The following is a 22,475-nucleotide window of genomic DNA, read 5'->3' as shown; positions in this document are numbered from 1 at the left end:
CGTTTAGTGCAAGTCAAGCACATGCAATGCAGTTTCTGCACCATCTCTCGTGTGAAGAATAGTGGTAGCAGCATCAAGTTATGGGTATATTTGTCACTGCCAGGGACTGAGGAGTTTGTCAGGATCAAGAGAAAAGTATAAAATGTGCTAAGGGCAAGACAAAGGGTCTGAATACTTATGTATTCAGATGTATTCAGACAATGGCTACTATTGGATTTGGAACCACTCAACCATCCTCCAATTATAAAAAAAGAACTGCTTGGATCATCCACAAACATGGTTTGACTTTCATAGCAGCATTTACATTTACATTTAAATGTTTGGCATTTAGCAGACGCCTTATTCCAAAGCGACTTACAATCAATACATTTGAATACTAAGCATGTGAATCATCAGTCCACCATTCGTAGCAGGAAGAGTAATCCAGCTCAGGCCCGGGGCCATTGATAGCAGGAAAAACCTTCTCCTATCACCTTCTTATAAACCTAGTATTATTGATTTATTTTTATTTTATTTTTTTACACTGGAGAAACAGAGAAACAGTACAAGGGGAGCAATAGAAGTTTTTAGGGACACAGTAGAGGGGAAAGCGGGTGTCTTTAGGAGACGTAGTGCTGAGGGGCAGAAGATGTCTCAACACTCAGCAGCAACACTTTGCATGTTGTAATTCCCTCTCTCATCCATGCGCTCTCTTCCTCTCACCTCTTCCCCTTGCCTGGGAACTTCAGTGCACAGCAGCTCTCTGTAGTTAGGCATACAATCCTCTCAGAGCCAAACTGTCATACCATAATACATCCATAATACATACCACATACATCATTGTCACCATATTAAGCTATTATTTGTATAGTAATAATAATAATAATAATAATAACCTTTATTTGTATAGCCTTTTTCCTGCAAACGTTGCAGCTCAAAGTGCTTTAATCATTATATAATCATAATTTAATAATTTAGTTATTTAAAGGCAATATTAAAAAGATGGGTTTTTAGTCTTGACTTGAACACATTTGCTGAGGTTGCATCCCTAATGTAAACTGGCAGTGCATTCCACAATTTGGGTGCATAAAATGAGAATGCAGCCTCACCAAATTTCTTCTTTTGTACATGTGGTACACAGAGAAAACCAGACGTGAGATCTATGACCTTTCAAGAAGAAATTGATTTCTTAAAAAATATTCGATCTTTGTCTTTCTGTCTTTCTCTCCTTGAGTCAACTACTCAACACACTGTGTGCACTGCAGTGCTGTAGCTTATGCTTCCAGTAGCTTACTTCACTCTCTCATCCTTTGATTCAGTCGTGTAGTCTACGTGATACGCAGGACTATGCCGTATACCCACTAGGAAAGGCCAAGGATTTCCGTATACCCACTTAAACATGTGCGAGGATACGGCGTTTTGTGACAGAACTTTCACACTTTCATTCATAAAATTCACCCCGTCTGTGTTACGAAGCACTTGACTTTTGGACCATTGGGACTGACTATAGCGTCATATACCATCAACGGGGGGGAATGCGACATGAAATATGTCAAAATGCAGCACTATCATGCACAGATCAGCCTTATAACATGTAATGTTAGATATATAACATTATACAGGGAGCACAGATTTATTTTTATGGCGTTCCAAAATGAACGATATGAGGCTGGGAGGGAAAAATCACAGTATATACCCACTAGAAAAAACTAGACTACACCACTGCTTTGATTCAATTGACATGTTTGTCCATACTGCGAGACCTCTGATAGGTTGGAGGACATCGGGATTACTATGTAAGTCTATGGACTCAAGGGGGTGAGAACCACAAGCCTCCTAGAAGTAGAGCATCTAGGTTTTGTATTGATTTCATTCGAGGTTACGTTTGCTTTCCCCCTTCCAAGGGACAGTCCATTATAAAACGATATGAGTGAGGCTTATTTTCTTTTGCGTCCACCTCTGCACACAAATGCAGCATAGAAAGATCTTTGAAAATAGCTTCTCAACACATAGGTGGAGTGAGGGAGCCGGAAAATGTGCACGTATGTCAGCTTTCAAGTTTCTTTGAAAGTCACTCTGTAAATGTTTAGCTAGGCTATATTTATTGGTTACCAAACTTCCATCATCCAAGCCAATAAGGGGGGGAAAAAAAAGAAAAGAAATGTCCTTTTAGACTTTTTTTTAATGACTAAAAATGGTGATTAGGCTAAACTATGGAAAGCTGGGAAAAATCATAGTAACAAGAAAGGAAAGAAGAAGGCTTATTAGGAGTTATTGCAGTAGCCTATATTGTATTCCTCACAGTAATGAGCACATCGTTACGTGACTTCTGGGGCACGGGTCATGACAGAAGCTCGGGAAATGCATGTTCCGCCTTTATGAACATATGACACGAACATGTTTAATACTAGCCATGCCCATTGTTGACCCGTTGTTGACCGAAAATAACAAGTCTGAACAGTTCAGATTACAAATTGTGAAATGAAATGTCTTTTTATGATCTTGCATCTTGCCTTTCACCTTCCCCAGTGAGGGCTTAGGGGGTCTTAATGAAGGTTCAGAGCATGTCACATGGTTTTATTGGCACTATCAACCATTATAGATTGTGCCATTCAGTGACTGTGGATCACTCTCCTCCTTGAATTGTCCCTCCAAATCACCTATCCCTGAACACTGGTGCTCATTAGGAAGGGCTAGAGGACATTTGTATTAGATTGTCAATGAAGGGAACTTGGCATCCGTTTATTGTAATAATATGTTAACTTGTCCGAGTGTCTCACGCTTTCCTAAAGAAGTTGTGAGAGAAAGGAGAACAATTAAGTCTGTCTTGAATGTGTGAATCAATCACATAGATGGCTTTTTTTTTTTTACTGTGTGTGAAGCTGTCTGGTTTGTCTGCTCTTACAATGTTTTGTCCTGTGTGTTTTGCTAGGAGGCTTCTCGAGTCGTCTCTAATGTCTCTAACGTCACTGTCTCGGTATGACATATCCGGCTCCCGAGACCATCCCATTTATCCAGATCCTGCCAGGTGAGTGGGGCTTGGCATCTGCTTTCTTTAGGCTATAGATACACTGCAAATCGATGTTGAACGAAACCTTGTGTGAGAGGCTGATGTGATTCATGATTTAACAAATATGATTCCAGAGTATTTTCACTGATTTCCGTTCCACTGCCTTGCAGTCAAAGACGTCGATGCAACATGAGCTCTTAAGAGCTTCAGACACGACAGCAAATAGACCTAGCGGTCTCATGTGGCGTAGGATGTAATCTGCTTATGTTCTGCCCAACATAGTGTAAGACAAGCTAGATACAACTGTATTGGGACAGTGAGGCATTTGTTCTTCTTTTGGCTCTATACTCCAGAAGTTTGGATTTTAAATATAAACAATTACTATGAGGTGAAATAGGGGGCGGCGGGGGACTATGTATAAAAGATGTCATTGGTGAAACCAATATATAGACAAATACAAGCTGAGAATATATACTTCATCCTCATAGTAATCGCTTGATTTAAAATGCAAACGTTTGCATAGCCAAAAGAAGACAAAAAATGCTTCGGTGTCCCAATATTTACGGAGGGCACTTTATACCAGTACATTACTAAACCCCTCAAAGAAAGTTCCTTCCTCCCCTTTAATAATACCAATTGGTATTGTATTTTATATCGTTGGAAAGCCTGATTAGTCACCTTTACAACGAGGTACAACTTGTAAGGATCATGCATTCGTGGAATGAGCAACACAGCTAAACGTGTGGGTAGCGGCCCAAAAATATTTGCCAAAATCCCCTATATTCTTCTGTTGGTATTCACTCTCGTTTTGAGTTGCTTGGTGGATTGGATGATTGTACTCTCCCACAGTAATAAGGAAAAAACAACGCATATTGGCCATTTTTACACTTTATTAATTTTACATTGTCAGGGACCTCAGTAGTGTGTGGAAGATCCATACGCAGTCACAACAGCTTGGCACCTCCTCCTCATGCTGGTCACCAGCCTGGTCACACACTGCTGTGGGACGGCATCCCATTCCTCAACTAGGATTTGCCGCAAGTCAGCCAACATGGTTGCGTTGGTCACTCTGGCACGTACAGCACGCCCAAGCTGATCCCACAAGTGTTCAATTGGGTTGAGGTCTGGACTCACGGCAGGCCATTCCACCCTCTCCACTCCCAAATACTGGAGGTACTCTGTGATGATCCTGGCTCTGTGGGGGCGAGCGTTGTTATCCTGGAGGATGGAGTTACGTCCCAGATTCTGGAGATATGGGATCGCCACTGGCCCCAGAATATCATTCCTGTCAATTAGGTGCCATTCAGGTGCCAGTCACACACCTGTGACATACACCTGGTAGCACTTGAAGCTCAAAACGAGAGTGAATACCAACAGAAGAATATTGCAGGGGATTTTGGCAAACATTTTTGGGCCGCTACCCACACTTTAGCTGTGTTACTCATTCCATGAATGTATGATCCTTACAAGTTGTACCTCATTATAAAGGTGACCAATCAGGCTTTCCAACGATATAAAATACAATACCAATTGGTATTATTAAAGGGGAGGAATAATCAACAAGAAAAGCGTTTCCGAACTTTTTTTGAGGGGTTTATATAATCATGAACCGTGGTTGCTTGCACTGTATTGTTGAAGGTCACTTTCTTTAACAACAGCTTTTCCATCATGGTGGGAGAGCTAGTTAGGTGTTTTCGATAGATACCGGTAATAATAATAATAATACATCAGACTATAGCGCTTTTCTGGAGACTCAAAGACACTTTACAAAGTGAAAAGACCGTGAAAATAATTAAAATAAAGTATAATTAAGGTAGTGCTGGGGACAGGGGAAGGGGAGAGGGGGAGAGGGTTAACTAGTGAAGGCAAGCTTGAAGAGGTGAATTTTGAGGGCCTGCTTGAATGTTGGCAGGGTGTTAGCCTGTCTGATGTGGTTGGGGAGGGCATTCCAGAGGGACGGGGCTGCGGCTGAAAAGGCCCTAGATCTATCGCATACGTGAACAACAGTCCTCTGAGATGGCGTTATCACGGCCATAGACGGAATGGTGAATGTTTATATTCACATTCACTCTTAAGAGTAAATAACTATTTTTTACCTGGATAGTCACTTTAGTACGCCATCTCTACACTGCAGGCCTTAGACCTACACTATACAATCTGTGCAGCTGTGTTGTTTCATGAACTTTTGATGGAAGCTGTTATTACCACTGTTATTACCACTGTATGTGTTTCCTGTGTTTTCTACTTGGTTAATAAGGCATTGGTGAAGAGTGTTGAATTACATGGGATCTGGCGTGAGTCTGGAGATTCTTGTTAGCGTCTGTCGGATCAACTGCCAACAGAGTTCCATCTGATGTCCAAAGTGGAGCCTAGTCCTTTCATATCGGTTATGAGTATGTTAGACCCTGGAGTGTATCATTAGTTGATCAGACAGAACAGTACCGTTGGGCATTCTGTCGTTTGATGTGTTGACTTGTTAACTTGTTAACTTCTAGTACCCTCTATGGCAGTGTGGATGACACCCACTCTCTCGGTCATGATTCTTTATTCTCTCCCTTTCTTGATTGACTGAATATATATATATACTTATCTCGGCGGGAGAGCATCCTTGATCCAAGAAGAAAGTCCTTGCACCCAAGCAGCATGTTCAGTACAGTATACATGCATATCTTGACTGAATATGCTGCTTATAGGATGCAAGGATTTTCTTTGTTTAAATCTTTATGTAGGGTAGTCATGGAACTCACACTCTTGTTTCACAGACACTCAGCCTTTTGTTTAACACCAACTCTAGTTCTTCATCCGGTGAAGATCTTCAAAGATGGACATGTCAGAATCAGAATTGCTTTCATTAGGCTACATCAATGTACGGATACACAAGAGTCAAATGATTGGCTTCAGGTTTCATTAGACATTGGCATTGCAGCAGAATACACAATCAATAATAAAATAAGCAGGATATAAAGCAACAATCGAGCAATCAACAAGAGTAAAGTAGTAGGTAGCAGAGTAGCAATAATAGAATAAATAACAGCAGCAGAATGCAAATCAGCACATCAGCACATCAACATCATTAATGTAATCAACATTATGGTAGGGTCAAGTAGGAGTCAGGTTGTGCAGAAATGCGAGTGAGATGTAAACACATATACAATATGTAGCAGTACAAGAGTTCAAGTAGGTAGGGATCAAGTAATAGGTAGTCATAATATATATTATTAATGCAGTGGTAGTCGTGTTTGGTAGAGGAACTGTGACAAACATCTCCAATATAAGCTTCGGTCATGAAAATGTCCTTCCATGCAGGCGACTATCCTTAACAATGCAACAATGGGAAACTGCTAGCTTATATCTAGCTAACATCTAGAGGTAAAACTGAACCTTCTCCAGTAAATTATACTTTAACTGGTTCCTTTTATCTGGCCTGTTCCTTTCCATGGAAGTAAGTAAAATGAAAATCACTTCGATTTAACCTTGTGAGAATGGAAGTGAACACCAGGGCCATGTAGACTTCTTTGTCGTTCATCATTTGCCAGATGGGGCCGCCTAGGAAGAGCTACATAAAGAGGAGATAGTGCCCCAAACAAAAAGATAAATGCTGTTAACAGAGTTTCAGAGCTGGACAGTTATTTGATTTGGTGTTTGCTCTCAAGCCAGACCTCATAGACATTTATGGATACTCCAGTTCTCTCCTCTCCTCACCTCTAGAGACTGTTGGCTCCTCCAGAGAAAAGACATTGCGTCCTGAAGTGGAAACCTGCGTTCGTCATAGAGGTCATTTTACCCCCTGTCACACTAGATTACTTTATAAAGCTTCAGAGGAATGTGACAAACTAATTTGTGGAGCCAATTGAGACCCGTTTTTTTTTTTTTTTTTTTTTACTTGCTAGGGGTTGATTTTTTTCTTTCTCCACACTACTCATTTCCAATCAAGCATTCATATTGTAATCCAATTGCCAGCCCCTCTGGCCATGTTGGTTACAGGATTGAATATCCTTGAAATAACTTTTGGATTAATTTCACTCCACATGATTTTTTCCCCACCAAACTCATTCAAAGAATTATCCAGACATATAAACATATTTATGATACAGCAGGATATCACTTCCCAAGGAGCCAAGATCCGAATAACAAAACCAAATCCTTTTGTATTGACCCCCCCTGATTCAATGTCAAGGCTTTGATTACTTGTGTTGTGTGGCACAATTTCACTTATGATAATTGCATTGAAGAAGGAAGGATGAAGAAATATATTTTCTGGTCATATCAGATCAGTCCTGTTTGGATGGCTCTCTGTTGGATGTCTGTTTATGTTCTGTCTCTACAATAGCTGGCCCAGACTCCAGGGGAGAGGGTTTGTCTGTCAGTCACTGCTGTCAGCAGCTCCAAAAACCACTGTGGTCTTAAATCACCGGGTGTTAACTGCCCATTTACTCCTAGCTCTGCCTACATGGGGGATTGTGTTTTATCGCTGCACTCCCCATGCAGGTTAAGCACTCCGCTACCCCTGCGCAGCTCAAGGCTTATCTAGCAGGATCACTCAGAACCTGATCCGTGTTGTACTATGGCCCAGAGAGGAGCTGAGCCATTAAAAGGGAGCCAAGGATGTTGCCTTTAGCTTTCCCAGAAGCCTCTGCTGCTCTCTCTCTCTTTACCTTTACCAGATGTGGGATTCAATTTAACGTTAACGCGGCGTGACCGGAGTGTATGTCTTGAGGTTCTGTCCTGACGTTTTTGCTCAGTTTTTTTCCGCGGGGCTAGTAGTGCACTTTGGTTATCTGATCACATACGTACTTAAGTGTGGTATCCATCCTCAACTGTGTTCTCAGGTTATCTCCGGCTGCGTATTACGCCCAGAGAATGATCCAGTACTTATCTCGGAGGGACAGCATCCGCCAGCGCTCCCTGCGTAACCAGAGCCGGCTGCGGCCTCTCTCCTCCTCCACCTCCGACGGCCCGGGAGGGAACCCGTCCCCCACCATCGACAACAGTGAGGTGGACTTTGAGGAGTTTGAGTGAGTTGTGTCTCTTACTTAATCCTACGCCTGTTTTGAAATCCGTTGAGTTGATGACACCAGGGCTATTCGACTATATATAACTTAAGGGGGCCAGATTTAGAAAGTATTATGTGCAGGGGTCCATTTTTCACATGCATACATGTGCTGTTCTTCCCAATAAATGTACCGGTATACACTTGTAAAACATATAAAAGTACTCTTAATTAGGCCTAATACAATACATTCCCTTGAATTCAGTGTTTATTATCAGGCCTATATAAGTGCATTGTTGTCTTTCTTTTCAATACATTTTCTTCTCACTTACATATGAACAAAGCACACACACAGAGAAATGGCACTTCTTTGATTGGACAATAACAGAAATGTTCACGGTCAGGCATGACGATGAAGGTGTTAATGTGTCATAATGTGTCGGGTGTTTTATTTTAATAGCATTCGAGAAGCTGGATTCAGACGTGGACGTTGATCCAAACATAGTAAAAAAAAAAAAAAAAGACAATCTTCTCGTTTGGGAATTCCTATGACATTGACACGCTCAGTCCAACACCCACACAGCCCCACAGCCCACAGGCTGAAGCGCCTGCCTCGGGTCAGTTGTTGTTTGAATGGCAGTAAGCTCCAGTGGAAGCGAGCCCTCGTGGAGTGATGTCAGCACCTGTTTCAATGAGATGTCTCCCCCCTGTGTCAGTAGAGAACATGTCCTTGACTACCCGCATCGCCTCGGGCGGGAGATTGAAGTAATCAAATAGCCCTCAATTAGCCCTCAATTTATCCAAACACTCAGACATCACTGTGGTAATCTGGGCGTATTTGGGCGGTTGGGAATGGCCGGTTGGGAACGGCCGTTTGGGAAGTGGGATGACGTGAGTTCGATCCCCGCTTAGGGCGAGCTACTCTCTGCCATGAATTCCTCTTCCAGCATTTGCAATAGATATGACACCGTCATACTGGTGAAAATGTCTGCATGCCGGCAATTCTCAAGTCGCGCAACCGCGCAAACATTTTTTATTTAAATTTTTATTTTAAATGTGTTGTCCGTTTTTTTCATATTATGAACGTTTAAGTGTTGAATAGCCCACTCAATATAACAAACAACAGTTTTAATGATGACTAAATACTAGGTATGCCCCGATACCGTTTTTTTGCCACCGATACCGATCACCGATAATCTATGAGCAATATCTGCCGATATACTGCCGATACCGATCAAATAATAGCCTAATACCAATAGGCTAATAAAAAAACAAAATGAGTGTAGAAGAGACATTTAACATTCATCCGATAAAGCGATTCCTAGGCCTAAATGTTTTAAGAGCCTCAAACCTTCTGATCTCCACAAACCTTCTGATAGGCTGGCCGAGTTGTGTCTGTGTGTGTGTGTGTGTGTGTGTGTGTGTGTGTGTGTGTGTGTGTGTGTGTGTGTGTGTGTAGTTGTGTCTGTACGTTCTGCAATCTAGAATATGCGAGGGCGGAATGCTTGAAGTGGCCCACGTCGCATCTCCCTGTAGCTACGATATCACAGAGATGTTTTTTCTTATCACAGCTTTCTCATTTGAAAGCTTACAATCTGCACTTTCATAATCTGTAACATAACAACTGAAAAATGACCTTGCCCTACTTGGGGTCTCTTTCATCAAGGCTCTGTCACATCACAACACCGTTGGCTGTCTTGTGAAGGCAATCTCGGAGAAAAGCAACATACTCTTTCGAGTGCCTTAGCCTAGCATAGCCACCTAACATCGTTATGTAAAAGTAGATCATTATGCTCAGCTGGTTATGTCTGATAGCAGATTCGTCTGTCATGGATGTGATGTTGTTTAAAAAGGGAGATGCATCTGTCATGGACATGTTCTCTAAAAAAAGGGAGATTCATGCAATTTATTTTTTTCCCTCACAGTAACTGTGAGGGGGCAAAAGAAATCTCACACCACCAACAAAAAAACAACAACTCAGAGTTAATATGAGGGAAACATAATAATCTCCTATGAATTTTTTCCCTCACCCATGTCCCCATAAGGGCCTCCGTAGTCCGTACACGTAGGTTTGTACTGTACCTCCTGTTGTTCTTCCAATACATGTGATTTACCCATTAAGTCCCACAGTCAATGAGAGACTGGCTTGTTTGTAAGTAAGTAAGTAAAGCTTTATTTATATAGCACCTTTCATACAATAAATGCAGCTCAAAGTGCTTTACAACAGGAATAAGAACATAAAGTGAATATAAAAACATATATATATATACAAGCATAGAATGAATATAAAAGCAGGGGGAAACAGTAAAAAGAACAGGTAAAGATAAAATACAATATTACGTAACGACATTGTTTTAGCGCCCCTTGTGAGTGGAGGCACGCTAACGTGGGACCCACTGCCACGGGGGAAGAAACTGTTCAGGTGGCGCAAGGTTTTGGTTTTGATAGACCGGAACCTTTTTCCAGATGGGAGACTTTGGAAGAGGTGGTGACCGGGGTGGGAAGGATCAGTGGTAGTGACTCTTCTCTGCTCATCGGAGGCCGTTAGATTTTCAATTAAGTTTTTGTGAACATCTGAGCCCACTGGAATCATTTTTTTCAAAGTGTGAGTGTTTAGTATTTAAGTGCCTTCTAAGGTTAATGTCTTTTTTACCACAGAAACGCACTTGTTACACAGCAAGCACACTGGGTTTCCTCCTGCAATTGGTATGAACAGATACGTCGTAGTCCATTCACTGCGGAATTGTACATTTCCGTCATCAACCTTTCGTTTTCGTATTGAGAGGGACATCTTTTGCATTTAGATTCAGATCTCATCAAAATGTACAAAATTGACTCCCATTGGAGGGCTCATGGAGGGATTTTGTTTAGCAGATGTGTGTTTAAGTTAAAAATTGATCTAAGGACTGTTCTAAATTAATAAACGGCCTGCCAGTTCAATAGCCCTATTTTTTTTTTTACACATTTTCAAAACCGAGCTTAAAACTGTTGACAACTTGATGATTGATTTCTACCTCGAAAAATATAAACTGATCTAATAGAATGACTTAGATGACACCATAGCAGAACCCGGGATGATTCTGTCAGCGGATTAAACTATTATGTTGTATGTGCCATAGTGAATCACGCTAGGCTCTGACTGACAGCGAGGAAGCCCTTGCGCTCCAGTGTTGTGAACTCTACAGTCATGCATAATGACTAACTGACAAAGCAGCAGAAAGCTCCTCCAACCAAAACAACGTTGGCACATTGAAAGCAGGATACAGGACTCTCAAAGGTAAAAATCCAGAAATATTTTTCAAATAGATTTTAGGACTTCTTTCTCTCCTTTTCCTCACTCACGTACGTGCGCTATTGCTCATAGCCTGCGGTGTGCTTCGAACGAGAGTGCAGAAGAAGTATTGCGTTGGAAGCCAGGGACGTTCTCTCTCCACGATCAGTGGTCTAGCTAGCACTCATGGATATTATTTATAATTACACTTTAAGATCTCGGTTCTGTTAGAATGTTTTCCTTCTAGTATGACTATTAAGAAGCTCGCCGGTTCGTTCGTGTTTTCGTTCGGAGCTCAGAATTACACCCATTTGTATAATGACATTTCCCTGAGCGTTCTAGTGGTCCAGCTAGCTCCATGTTGCTGTCAGTAAGTGGGTCATTGCATGGTGTGGCATCACCTCCAGATCAGGAGACAGAGACAGACCCTGGAGACAGACCCTGTGTTCTCTTCAGCGCTGATTAGGCATGTGCTGCCTGCCACCCTCATATTCATTATGTAACCCCTGCTGGGATTGAGGGTGCTATATTGTACCACAATGTCTCCTTATCGCCTCATGCCAGATTTAGGCTACATACACCTTGTTGTTATTGTATAAGATTAGCTTCTTTTTTTTTCTTTCTTTTTTTTTTTACAATTTTATTCTCCCACAGTGTTACAATGAACAGCTTGTGTGTATGGGGTGTCTACCGGTTGTAGATACAGTAAAACACAATTCTCCTCAGCCGCCTAGTATAGCCAAAAACAATCTTTCAAATTCAAATCCCAACCAGGGGTGTGTGTGTGTGTGTGTGTGACTGTGACAAGCTTGCCGAGACGAAGGCTGTTGGATGAATCAGGATCACGCCGTTCCCCGGAGAACGGCGCAAAGTGACAGGGCTTGACTTTTTACCAGGCTTCACAGTCAAATGTGCGATGTAATATTTGGTCCTCTGTGTCCCCCCCCCCCCCCCCCCCGACTTTGTTCTTTCTCTCTCTCTCTCTCTCTCTCTCTCTCTCTCTCTCTCCCCCTCTCTCCCTCTGTCTCTCTGTCTCTCTGTCTCTCTCTCTCTCTCTCTCTCTCTCTCTCTCTCTCTCTCTCTCTCCCACGTCTGACGTCTTTTCCCCTTTCCTCTTATTTATTCCGTCGTCTTTCTTCTCGAGACCAGGTCTTCTTCAGCCCGTAGACATTATTTTAGGGAGTTAGGGAGCTATAATTCTGTCATAACATGCTGATGGGGGGAGAGAGAAGAGAGCAGAGCTTTAATAATGACATTGAGGGGGATAATCGCATTAGCGGCTCCACCTCGTATGACACAGTGTCATCGAGAAAATAATGCTTTTTTTCCCTTCACAGCAGCAGTCACCACCAGGTCTCTTAGCTTATGTCTCTTTTGCCCAACGCTAAGGACTTGTTATGAGTTCATTACAATGCGTTTGTTTCCTTCCACTGATGCCTCAGTCACCACGCGTAGGCTACGTAGCAAGCAAATGACTGTCAAGAGATATTACATTCACTGAGCACTTTATTTATTAGGAACACTATACTAATACTGGGTAGGGGCCTCTCTTTGCTCTCAAAACAGCCCCGAATTCTTCATGGCAAGATGTTGGAAACATTCCTTTCAGATTCTGAAAGTCCATGATGACATGATTGCATCACGGCAATTCCTGCAGATTTTTCACGTGCGCTTTCAAGCTGTGAATCTCCCCAGTTCTTCCACATCCCAAAGGTGTTCTGTTGGATTCAGATCCGGTGACTTGGGAGGCCACTGAAGAACACTGAACTCATTGTCATGTTCATGAAACCAGTTTGGTTTGACGACTTTTGCTTTGTTATTCAGCATTATCATGCTGGAAGTAGCCATTAGAAGATGGATGGGTACATTGCGGCCATGAAGGGATGCACACGGTCAGCAACAATACTCAAATAGGCTGTGTGGCATTCAAGAGATGATTGATTGGTATTAACAGGCCCAAAGTGGGCCAAGAAAACACTTCCCACACCATTCCACCACCTCCACCAGCTTGGACTGTTTGACAGGTCTACAGGTGTTCCTAATAAAAGCGTTCAGTGAGTGTATGTGCCAAAACTAAAAGCATAATAGTGCATCATCGCCATCAGAAAGGGAAAAACAATATTTACCCAGTAGTAACATGCAGCGTTGGCTGACTGCTGTGCTAACTTCAAAGACAAGAATTTGACCTCAACGATTTGGTTCATGAATTATTCCACCAACCTGACTGCTCAAATGAGGCTAAAAGAGTGTTGGCACATTTCATATCAGTTATTGAAATGTTTATTTATGAAAGCCACTCTATATTCGCCTTCTGCATTCCCCATTAGAATAATTCCATTGCCTATAGTGAAAGTCAGATTCCCTTTCTCTCTTTCATCTCTCATTCTCTCTCTGTCACAAAGTCAGTGTATTGCAACTGTTGAATGACCCAACCGTGCTTAACACAGAGGCTACGTTCTCTTAGCCGCTACTCCATTGTGAAGGAAATATGATAAACATGTACTAGGCTCCGGGGTCAGTGAATAAAACATGGACCAGGCCACAACCCCACCTTGCTTTGTTAGGTCAGATATTGATTTTGTAGTGTCAGCCTGGAGAGCTAGCAATAGTTCATGGGTTCGCCTCCAGGATATTATTTCCAGACTAGGGTTCTGTTTCTTCGAAAAGGACCAATACTGTAACTTACTTATTAATAGTAAGAGAGTTTAGAGAGTTTAGAGAGTTTTTGAATGAGTTTTTTGAATGTAAAGCCTGTCAGAGGCGACATGGGCATCTGTGTGACACAACATTGCAGTTGTTTTTCAAACTTAAATCTTCACAGGAGTTTGTGTTTGGCAGCCTGGTGTCTGAGGTTTTGCTTGATCATCACAGGCAGACCACTGCAGCCCTCTCGCTCTCCCTACGGTCTGGCACAGTGCATCCCAGTCTTAGGGCGATATTAAGTTTACACAACACCATTTCCATTGATGCAGTAGCTTTGTAGTGGGCTCAGATGTGATGTTTTTCTGGGCTCGAGATATGAACGCGTGTGACTTGGGTTTTTTATGTTAATCATGCATCGACATCTTTGTATATTGTCCATCTGACTGGTCTGTGTGTCTGTGTGTCTGTGTGTCTGTCTGTCTGTCTGTCTGTCCGTCTGTCCGTCTGTGTCCTCACAGGGACAACGTCGATCGCACCAGACACAGAGCTCCACGCAACGCTCGAATGTCTGCCCCCTCCCTGGGACGCTTTGTTCCCCGGTGAGTACCTTCAAGTTGGCTGGTTGTTTTTCCGTTCCATGGCAACGATCGGCTGGGTTTTGTGCCAGTTTGTGTGAACACCTAACGCAGTGGTACTCTTGGCAACCAGAGAGCCACATTGCAAATGATCATTGACCAAAATAGACATAAGGTCCCTCTGCCATACCCCCGCCAACACAGCTGAGATGAGTAGCCGGCGCACAAGCAAGAAAGTATTAGATAGATTAGCATAAATATATATATATATATATATATATATATATATATATATATATATATATATATTAGCATTGGGAGCGTTGGGATTAGCAGTTGATTAGCATTGATTTATTCATTTTAGTTCAGTTTGGTTCAGGCCAACTGAGGCCAACTGTAGTACTAAATTCCATAACACTGATTTCTCTAGTTACCCAGAGGGCCACACTCTCAAGCAATATGCAGAAACACACAAAGACAGAAATAGATATACAGTGCCCTCCATAATTATTAGGACAGTGAAGTATTCTTTGTTCTTTTGGCTCTAATACCGGTACTCCAAAAGTTTGGATTTGTAATCAAACAATTATTGATGTATAGATTCTCAGGTATTATTATTTCTTGGTATTATTTTTTTTGGTACATATTGGTTTCACCACTTAGAACAATTTGTATGCATAGTTCCCCCCCGATGTCAGGCCACCAAAAGCACTGGGACAGATATAATGTTGAAGTCAAGTACTATTTAGTAGGCTACTTGGTCGCAAATTCTTTGCATCATGGGATAACTGCCTGGAGTCTGTGACCCCTTGACCCCCGCCAGGCTCTGTCTCTCTTCTCTGGTGACGCTCTGCCAGGCCTGTACTGCAGCCATCTTCACTTGGGGCTTCTTTCGCCTCATCTTCAGCAGATGAATGTGTCACTGTGTTCAGTTGGATTTAACATCGAGGGATTGTCGTTGGCAAGTTAAGAACTTTCCACTTTTTTGGCCCTGACAGCCATTGCATCATCAATGAAGTGAGCCAGTTCCATTGGCAGCCCATTACATGCCCAAGCTACAACACTCCCTCCACTATATCTCCCAGAGGAGGGGGAGTGCTGTGGATCTTGGGCAGCAGCTCTTTTTTTTTTCTCCCTTCTCCAGAATTCTGCAGGGTGTTTTAGGCACTTCAGGCTCTTTATGTTGAGCTGTAGCCTGGCCTCCAAATGCTAATGCCTGCGTCATTTGGGCAGGCATAAAAGCGCTGTCTATTATCTCTCTGTCTATTATCTGTCTGTCTAATATCTATTGCCCGCCATCTTATGCCTGCACAAATGATGTGAAATAGGAGGACTTTGTATAAAAATGATTGGCTTTTTTTGGAAATGATTAAACCAATGTTCATACAACCTCAAATAAAAGCTGACAATTCTGTACGTATTCAGTGTTTGATTTCAAATTCAAACTTTCAGAGTGTAGGACCAAAATAAGAATAAATGCTTCACTGTCTGCCCCGATAGTTACGGCCACTTTACTAAAAAATAAAATAAAATATATAATACAACTTTTGCATAGGCACATTGTTTTGAATATGTTTCCCTAAAACAAGAGAAGTGCACAATATAGCACAACTGCACACTGGAAGATCATGAGTATGTGATTGAAACAAGGTTTTCAAGGGAGGGGGAGAGGGTTAACTGGTGACGGCAAGCTTGAAGAGGTGGGTTTTGAGGGCCTGTTTAAATGCTGGCAGGGGTGTTGTTGTTGCCTGAATCCTTCTAACCTGCTCCTCCTTCCCCTCCCTCCTCCAAGGCGGTTCCTCCTGCCTGAGTACCTGCCCTACGCCGGGATTTTCCACCACGAGAGAGGACAGCCTGGCCTGGCCACCCATTCCTCTGTCAACAGGGTCCTGGCAGGTAGTTACCGTCCCCTCCCTTCCTGTGTACTGTCTGTGTGTTCAGATTCAGATTAATTTATTTATTCAAGGGACAGTGCATATTAATAAAACAAAAATAAATTGTAAATACGCCAGAGTTAGCCCGAAAGCTTGTTTTCATCCGCAGTCCCTATGCCATGATGTTTTATACGGCTCCCTGGAGGAAAAAAGTAAATTTAAAAGATAAAATATAAGTAGACCTAGGCACAAAAAAGTAGACAGGACAAGCTTAAGGGCATAACATAGGGGGTTAAAAGAGCATACATTAATCATAGGTGGTTAAAAAGAGGGTACATACTGTATAAGCACGGTAAGCAGACTAAAAGCAAGCAACACAGACTGTACAGGTAAGACATTTAGCTTAAGGGCATAACATAGGGGGTTGCTGTATGTTTCTGCTGTTGGACCCTGGGGGGGGGGCTGGGAGCAGAGTCAGTCAGGCAGGCGGGCGGGCGGGCGGCCACTCCGTTAATGTTTCAGATCACGTTGACGCTTCAGGACCCGGTCTTCCCACACAGTGTACCATTTCAGGCTGGATGAGCCAGTTCAAGCCACTCCTGATTTGGCCAGTATTAGTGCTAGCGAACGCAGGTAAGTGTTTGCGAAGAGGGCCCTAGCGTAATGACTGGCCTCCTGTGCTCTCTCCCACCCACTCTCTCCCAACACAATCCTCCATGCTCCAGTGGTATTGATGTGGACGTGCAAATAATGAATTCGTCGGAGGAGAGTGTGCTTCAGAACCTCTTTCAGTCTGCCACCCACACTCTCGCAAACATGCTGGAACACCCACACTGCAATCCGAAGAGCAAAACTTAGAAAAAAGAAAAAAAACACGGATTTGATCGGTTCGTGTAAAAAAAATGTAGATTTCTTTCAACCCGCCATCTCAAGCATTCTTATCCATTATTAATGGGCTCTGATTACTCTTCTGACTCTCCACTCACCTCAGAGGTGATGGAGGAGAATGTTTTTTTTTTTTTTTTAGCTTCTTATGTCAATCTAAGAAATTCCCCCCCCCCCCGATTTTTCTTGTTGTCTGAACATTGAAGACACAGAAGGGAGACCTGTAGTGGAGATTTATACTCTCCAAACACTTTGTTACGAACACCTGTACACCTGTCAAACAGTCCAAGCTGGTGGAGGTGGTGTAATGGTGTGGGGAGTGTTTTCATGGCACACACTCTGGGGACGTTAATACCAATCAATCATCTCTTGAACGCCACAGCCTGTTTGAGTATTGTTGTTGCTGACCATGTGCACCCCTTCATAGCCACAACGTGCCCATCTTCTAATGGCTACTTACAGCATGATAATGCACTAATGTCACAAAGTCGTCTCAAACTGGTTTCATGAACATGATACTAGCTTCAGTGTTCTTCAGTGGCCTTCCCAGTCACCTGATCTGAATCTAATCCAACACCTTTGGGATGTGGTAGAACGGGATTCACGGCTTGAAAGTGCACCTGAAAAATCAATTGGGAAAAAAACATCTTGTGGAATCAATACCATGAAGAATTTAGGCTGTTTTGAGAGCAAAGGGAGGCCCTACCAAATCTTCGTATAGTGTTCCTAATTTAAGTGTTCAGTGAGTATACAGTTAGGTCCATATATATTTGGACACAGACGGAAGTTGTCTTATTTTAGCTGTTTACCAAAACATCTTCAAGTTACAGTTATATAATGAATATGGGCTCAAAGTACAGACTCAGCTTTAGGGTAAGGGTATTCACATCCAAATTGAAGGAATGGTTTAGGAATTACAGCTCTTTAATATGTAGCTCCCTCTTTTTCAAGCTGTTTCATGGACCTGTGTGGGCTATTCCTTCATTATTCCATTATCAATTAAGCAGGTAAAAGGTCTGAGTTGATTCCAAGTGTGGCATTTGCATTTGGAAGCTGTTGCTGTATACGCACAACATGCAGTCAACGGAGCTCTCAATGCAAGTGAAACAGGCCATCCTTAGGCTGCAAAAACAACCAAAAGAGAGATAGCGGGAACATTAGGAGTAGCCAAAGTAACAGTTTGGGCCAGATTAGACTTTGCCAAAACAATTCTAAAAAAGCCAGCCCAGTTCTGGAACAGCATTCTTTGGACAGATGAAACTAAGATCAACCTGTACCAGCATGATGGGAAGAAAAAAGTATGGAGAAGGCTTGGAACGGCTCATGATCCGACGCATACCACATCATCTGTAAAAAATGGTGGAGGCAGTGTGATGGTATGGACATGCATGGCTTTCAATGGCACAGGGTCACTAGTGTTTATTGATGATGTGACAGAAGACAGAAGCAGACAGATGAATTCTGAAGTGTTTAGGGATATACTGTCTGCTCAGATTCAGACAAATTCAGCAAAGTTGATTGGATGGAGCTTCACAATACAGATGGACAATGACCCAAAACATATTGTATAAGCAACCCAGGAGTTTTTCAAGGCAAAGAAGTGGAGCATTCTGCAATGGCCGAGTCAGTCACCTGATCTCAACCTGATCGAGCATGCATTTCACTTGCTGAAGACAAAACTAAAGGCAGAAAGACCCACAAACAAACAACAACTGAAGACACCTGCAGTAAAGGCCTGGCAAAGCATCACAAAGGAGGAAACCCAGCATTTGATGATGTCCGTGGGTTCCAGACTTCAGGCAGTCATTGCCTGCAAAGGATTCTCGACAAAGTATTAAACATTAACATTTTATTTATGATTATGTTAATTTGTCCAATTACATTTGAGCCCCCGAAAATAGGGTATGTATAAAAATGGTGGCAATTCCTAAACGTTTCATACAATATCTTTGTTCAACCTCTTGAATTAAAGCTGAAAGCCTGCACTTCAATTGCATCTCGATTGTTTCATTTCAAATCCATTGTGGTGGCATACAGAGCCAAAATTATGGATATTGTGTCACTGTCCAAATATTTCTGGACCTAACTGTATATCTCTTACTGTAGTGTTTCACTGTCATTTGCCTTTCCTTGCCCACTGACAAATATGATCTTAAACCTCCTGACAAACACCACATTTTCTCCCCAGATCGGAGTCATGTCTCTACCTGTCATCTAACAACCTTTATTAACAACATTTATTACCTTTTTGTAAATAATGTTTCTTCTTTCCTGCTAATCTGCATCAGAACTGCTTACTGTACCATGCCTGTATCTCTGATGGAGATGTGTACGTGTAGTTCAGAGAACAAAGGGAATAGACAGCATCCCAAGTAACTTGAATATGTGTGTGAATAGAGTGTGTGTACAGAGGTTGCCCAGTTATCAGGTTAGAGGCCCCTTGAGTCAGGTGAGCCGTCGCTCTGCAAACCCCATCTGCTCCCATCCACACAGAGAGCCTTTTATCTCCTACACTGATTACTGTGCCAGTGTTGATGGTTTGGAGTGCCCTTCTTGAAATGCCAGGTGTGTGTGTGTGTGTGTGTGTGTGTGTGTGTGTGTGTGTGTGTGTGTGTGTGTGTTTTGGACGTAGCACAGTTTTGGATGTAGCACAGCAGCAGAGAGCTGGACATTAATTATGGTTCACAGTTATGCAGCAGAGCTGATGATCGATGTGGTCTTCTTCTTTTGTTTTGGATGCCGTTGAAATTGAGGGAGGGGGGGGGGGATACAACAGAGTATGTGGGGGGGATTGTTCATCAGAGTGTGTGTGTGTGTGTGTGGAGGGATTGTTTATCAGAGTGACAGCTCTGTGAAAGAAGCTGTTCTGGAGCCTGCTGGTACGGGACCTGAGGATCCTGTACTTCCTGAGTCTCTCCGAGGGGGATCAGTCGGTGCCGATGATGCGCTTATTGAATCTTGCTGATTTAATCCACCAGTAGAGGACAGTAGTGACCATACACGATGTATATTTTGCCTTTATGTAAGAGTAAGAAATGCCAGTGCTTAATCATTCCAAAAATAAATATGCCGGTACATGTCTGGCAGTTATAGTTTTTCAAAGAACTCCTGCTGCTCGGTGTGGGGGGTTAACTGTCAGTCTTACATGAAACTTTCATAAAGTCCTGAGGTACCAGTACATGCATGTCATATCAATCGGAGCCGGAGAGGCAGTTGAGGATTGCGTTTAATACTGTACGGCATCTGCTGCTGGCCTGCGTTCTCATCTCAGTGGCCAATCTGTGGCGCAGGAGGTAGAGCCGGCGTCTTAACGATCGCAAGGTTGGCAGATCGGCGGTTCGAGCCCCGGCTGGCCACATGTTGAAGTGTCCTTGAGCAAGACACTTAATCCCAAAACTGCTCCCAATGAGCGGGCCGGCGCCTTGCACGGTAGCTTGCCGCCATTGGTGTGTGAATGTGTGAATGAGAGGCCATTGGTGCTATATAGTCAGTCCATTTACCATTTTACCAATCTGCTTGTGATGCCCAAGGAGAATCCCAAAATGAAGAGGGCTGACCTGCAATGACGTGGCCTTGTCAGCATAGGGGTAAGGAGAGGAGGGGACAGCATGATATTATCTCTTCAGATGGTGAACCCTGAACCCACTGCAATTACCAATCATATGGGTGGCAATGGCTGACCTGTGTAGAGAGACAGGTTAGGGAGGGGTGCAGGCACAGCACACACACTCAAAATGATGTGACTCAGAAAGTCCAGGGAAAGTCAGATGAGAAGTGCAGGTTAAAAGCATCATTCACTGCGCCGATTTCAGACGGCGCTCTTGGTTTCTTCAACTTGTTGATGTTACACACCCGAAGGTAGTAACAAATAAGGGAGTCCACACATGTGTTTAAATAATACAATTAAAGTTTTATTTAAGTAAATAAACCAAAATAAACTAACTAACCTATGTATCTGAATATGGATAAGAGTCAGTAGTGTATGCCATGAGTGAATGGTTGTAGAATGTATGTTGTATGTGTAAGAGGTGTATGGATGTATGTAGTGTAAAACTGAAAGGCCCCAAAACCTGGTACCCAGAGACCTTACAAACAACCCTAACAGAACCAAAGCAAAGGAAGGAAGAGAGAGAGCTGAGGACACACCCATCTTATATATACATCCCCAGCTCCCCAAACCCAGGTGACACACACCACTCAGCCTAACGACCCACCCACTCTGCCCAGGCTCCAGCCACAGCCAATATGCAGGCAGAGTGGGAGGCATCACAATTGAACACAGAAACTTTGATGTAGTAAGACCGTTTGAACGACTACTAAACTGAACTACCTCGCTACAGTCAACTGAAAAGTCAGGCGGCTTATTGGATCAGCGCAACAGCATACGCTGAGCCTCAGAGTTATACAACAACTGGTGAAGCAGGATCCAGGACTGGAGAGAATTATGAAAGTAATTAAAACACTTTAGTCCAAGGCATGAGTGTCAATGTGTTGTGGTTAAACTACGCCTACATTAACTCTAATTATGTGTAGTTTGGCAATTATAGGTCTCCTCGTATCTTGTATAGAAAATCTCTGTTTCTATTGGTTCCATTATGTATGTAGCCCATTCAGCCTACTTATTTTATTATAATTGTTTGCATGAAATAGCGTATGCAGCCTTCACTAAAACAATTCAAGGGTAGGTTACTGTGTAGCTAAAGCAAAAGTAATCAAAAGGTACCGTGGGAATAAAAAAAACTAAAACAAAAATATTAACAATGTTAATTTCATTTGCACAGCAGTGCCTATAAGCGTACTCAATTAGGCAAATTCAACAATTGAACACTTGCTTGACGTAAATCTTGTGTTTCCGAGGGGGTGGGGGGGTGTTCCCAGTGTTGTGGGTTGGTAGCCAGTGAACTGCTGATTAAAAATATAATTGCATGAAATGTGCTTACAGAAGACCACATTTTCCGGGCAGAGGACTCCTGACCCTCCACCAAATTAATGATTTGGAATATCTGCCCCAATGATTCTGCCGTACCCAAGTTTTAGAGAGAAATTATGCCACTGCAGTGCTTCTTCATTGACTTGAACACAGGCCTATTAGTAAGACTAGATTAAACTTTACTTTTTTTGTGATCAATTTTTTATTATTATTTCAGGGAGTAAAACAAGGGGAGTGGTAACATACAAATAAACAAAGGAGAAAATAGAATAACACAAATACGGTTTACCAGTACAAATACAAAATGCGCATAAAACT

General features: G+C 42.6%; 1 protein-coding gene across 1 annotated transcript in view; it reads left to right on the top strand.

Moving 5' to 3' along the window:
- The window catches only part of LOC308154855 (activating molecule in BECN1-regulated autophagy protein 1A-like), a gene marked incomplete at both ends in the record, with an annotated part of 167,542 nt that overhangs the window by 17,447 nt on the left and 127,620 nt on the right, over positions 1–22,475 (top strand). The window contains 3 exons of the mRNA XM_080528073.1: positions 2,912–3,007; positions 14,412–14,492; positions 16,261–16,364. Of these exons, the coding sequence (XP_080384199.1) occupies positions 2,912–3,007; positions 14,412–14,492; positions 16,261–16,364 (281 nt within the window). The remainder of the gene's footprint in view (positions 1–2,911; positions 3,008–14,411; positions 14,493–16,260; positions 16,365–22,475) is intronic.

This window comes from Nansenia antarctica (genome assembly GCF_963989245.1).
Source record: "Nansenia antarctica genome assembly, chromosome: 4".
In the NCBI taxonomy this organism is placed as follows: domain Eukaryota; kingdom Metazoa; phylum Chordata; class Actinopteri; order Argentiniformes; family Microstomatidae; genus Nansenia; species Nansenia antarctica.
This window is presented reverse-complemented; position numbering and strand designations above follow the sequence as displayed.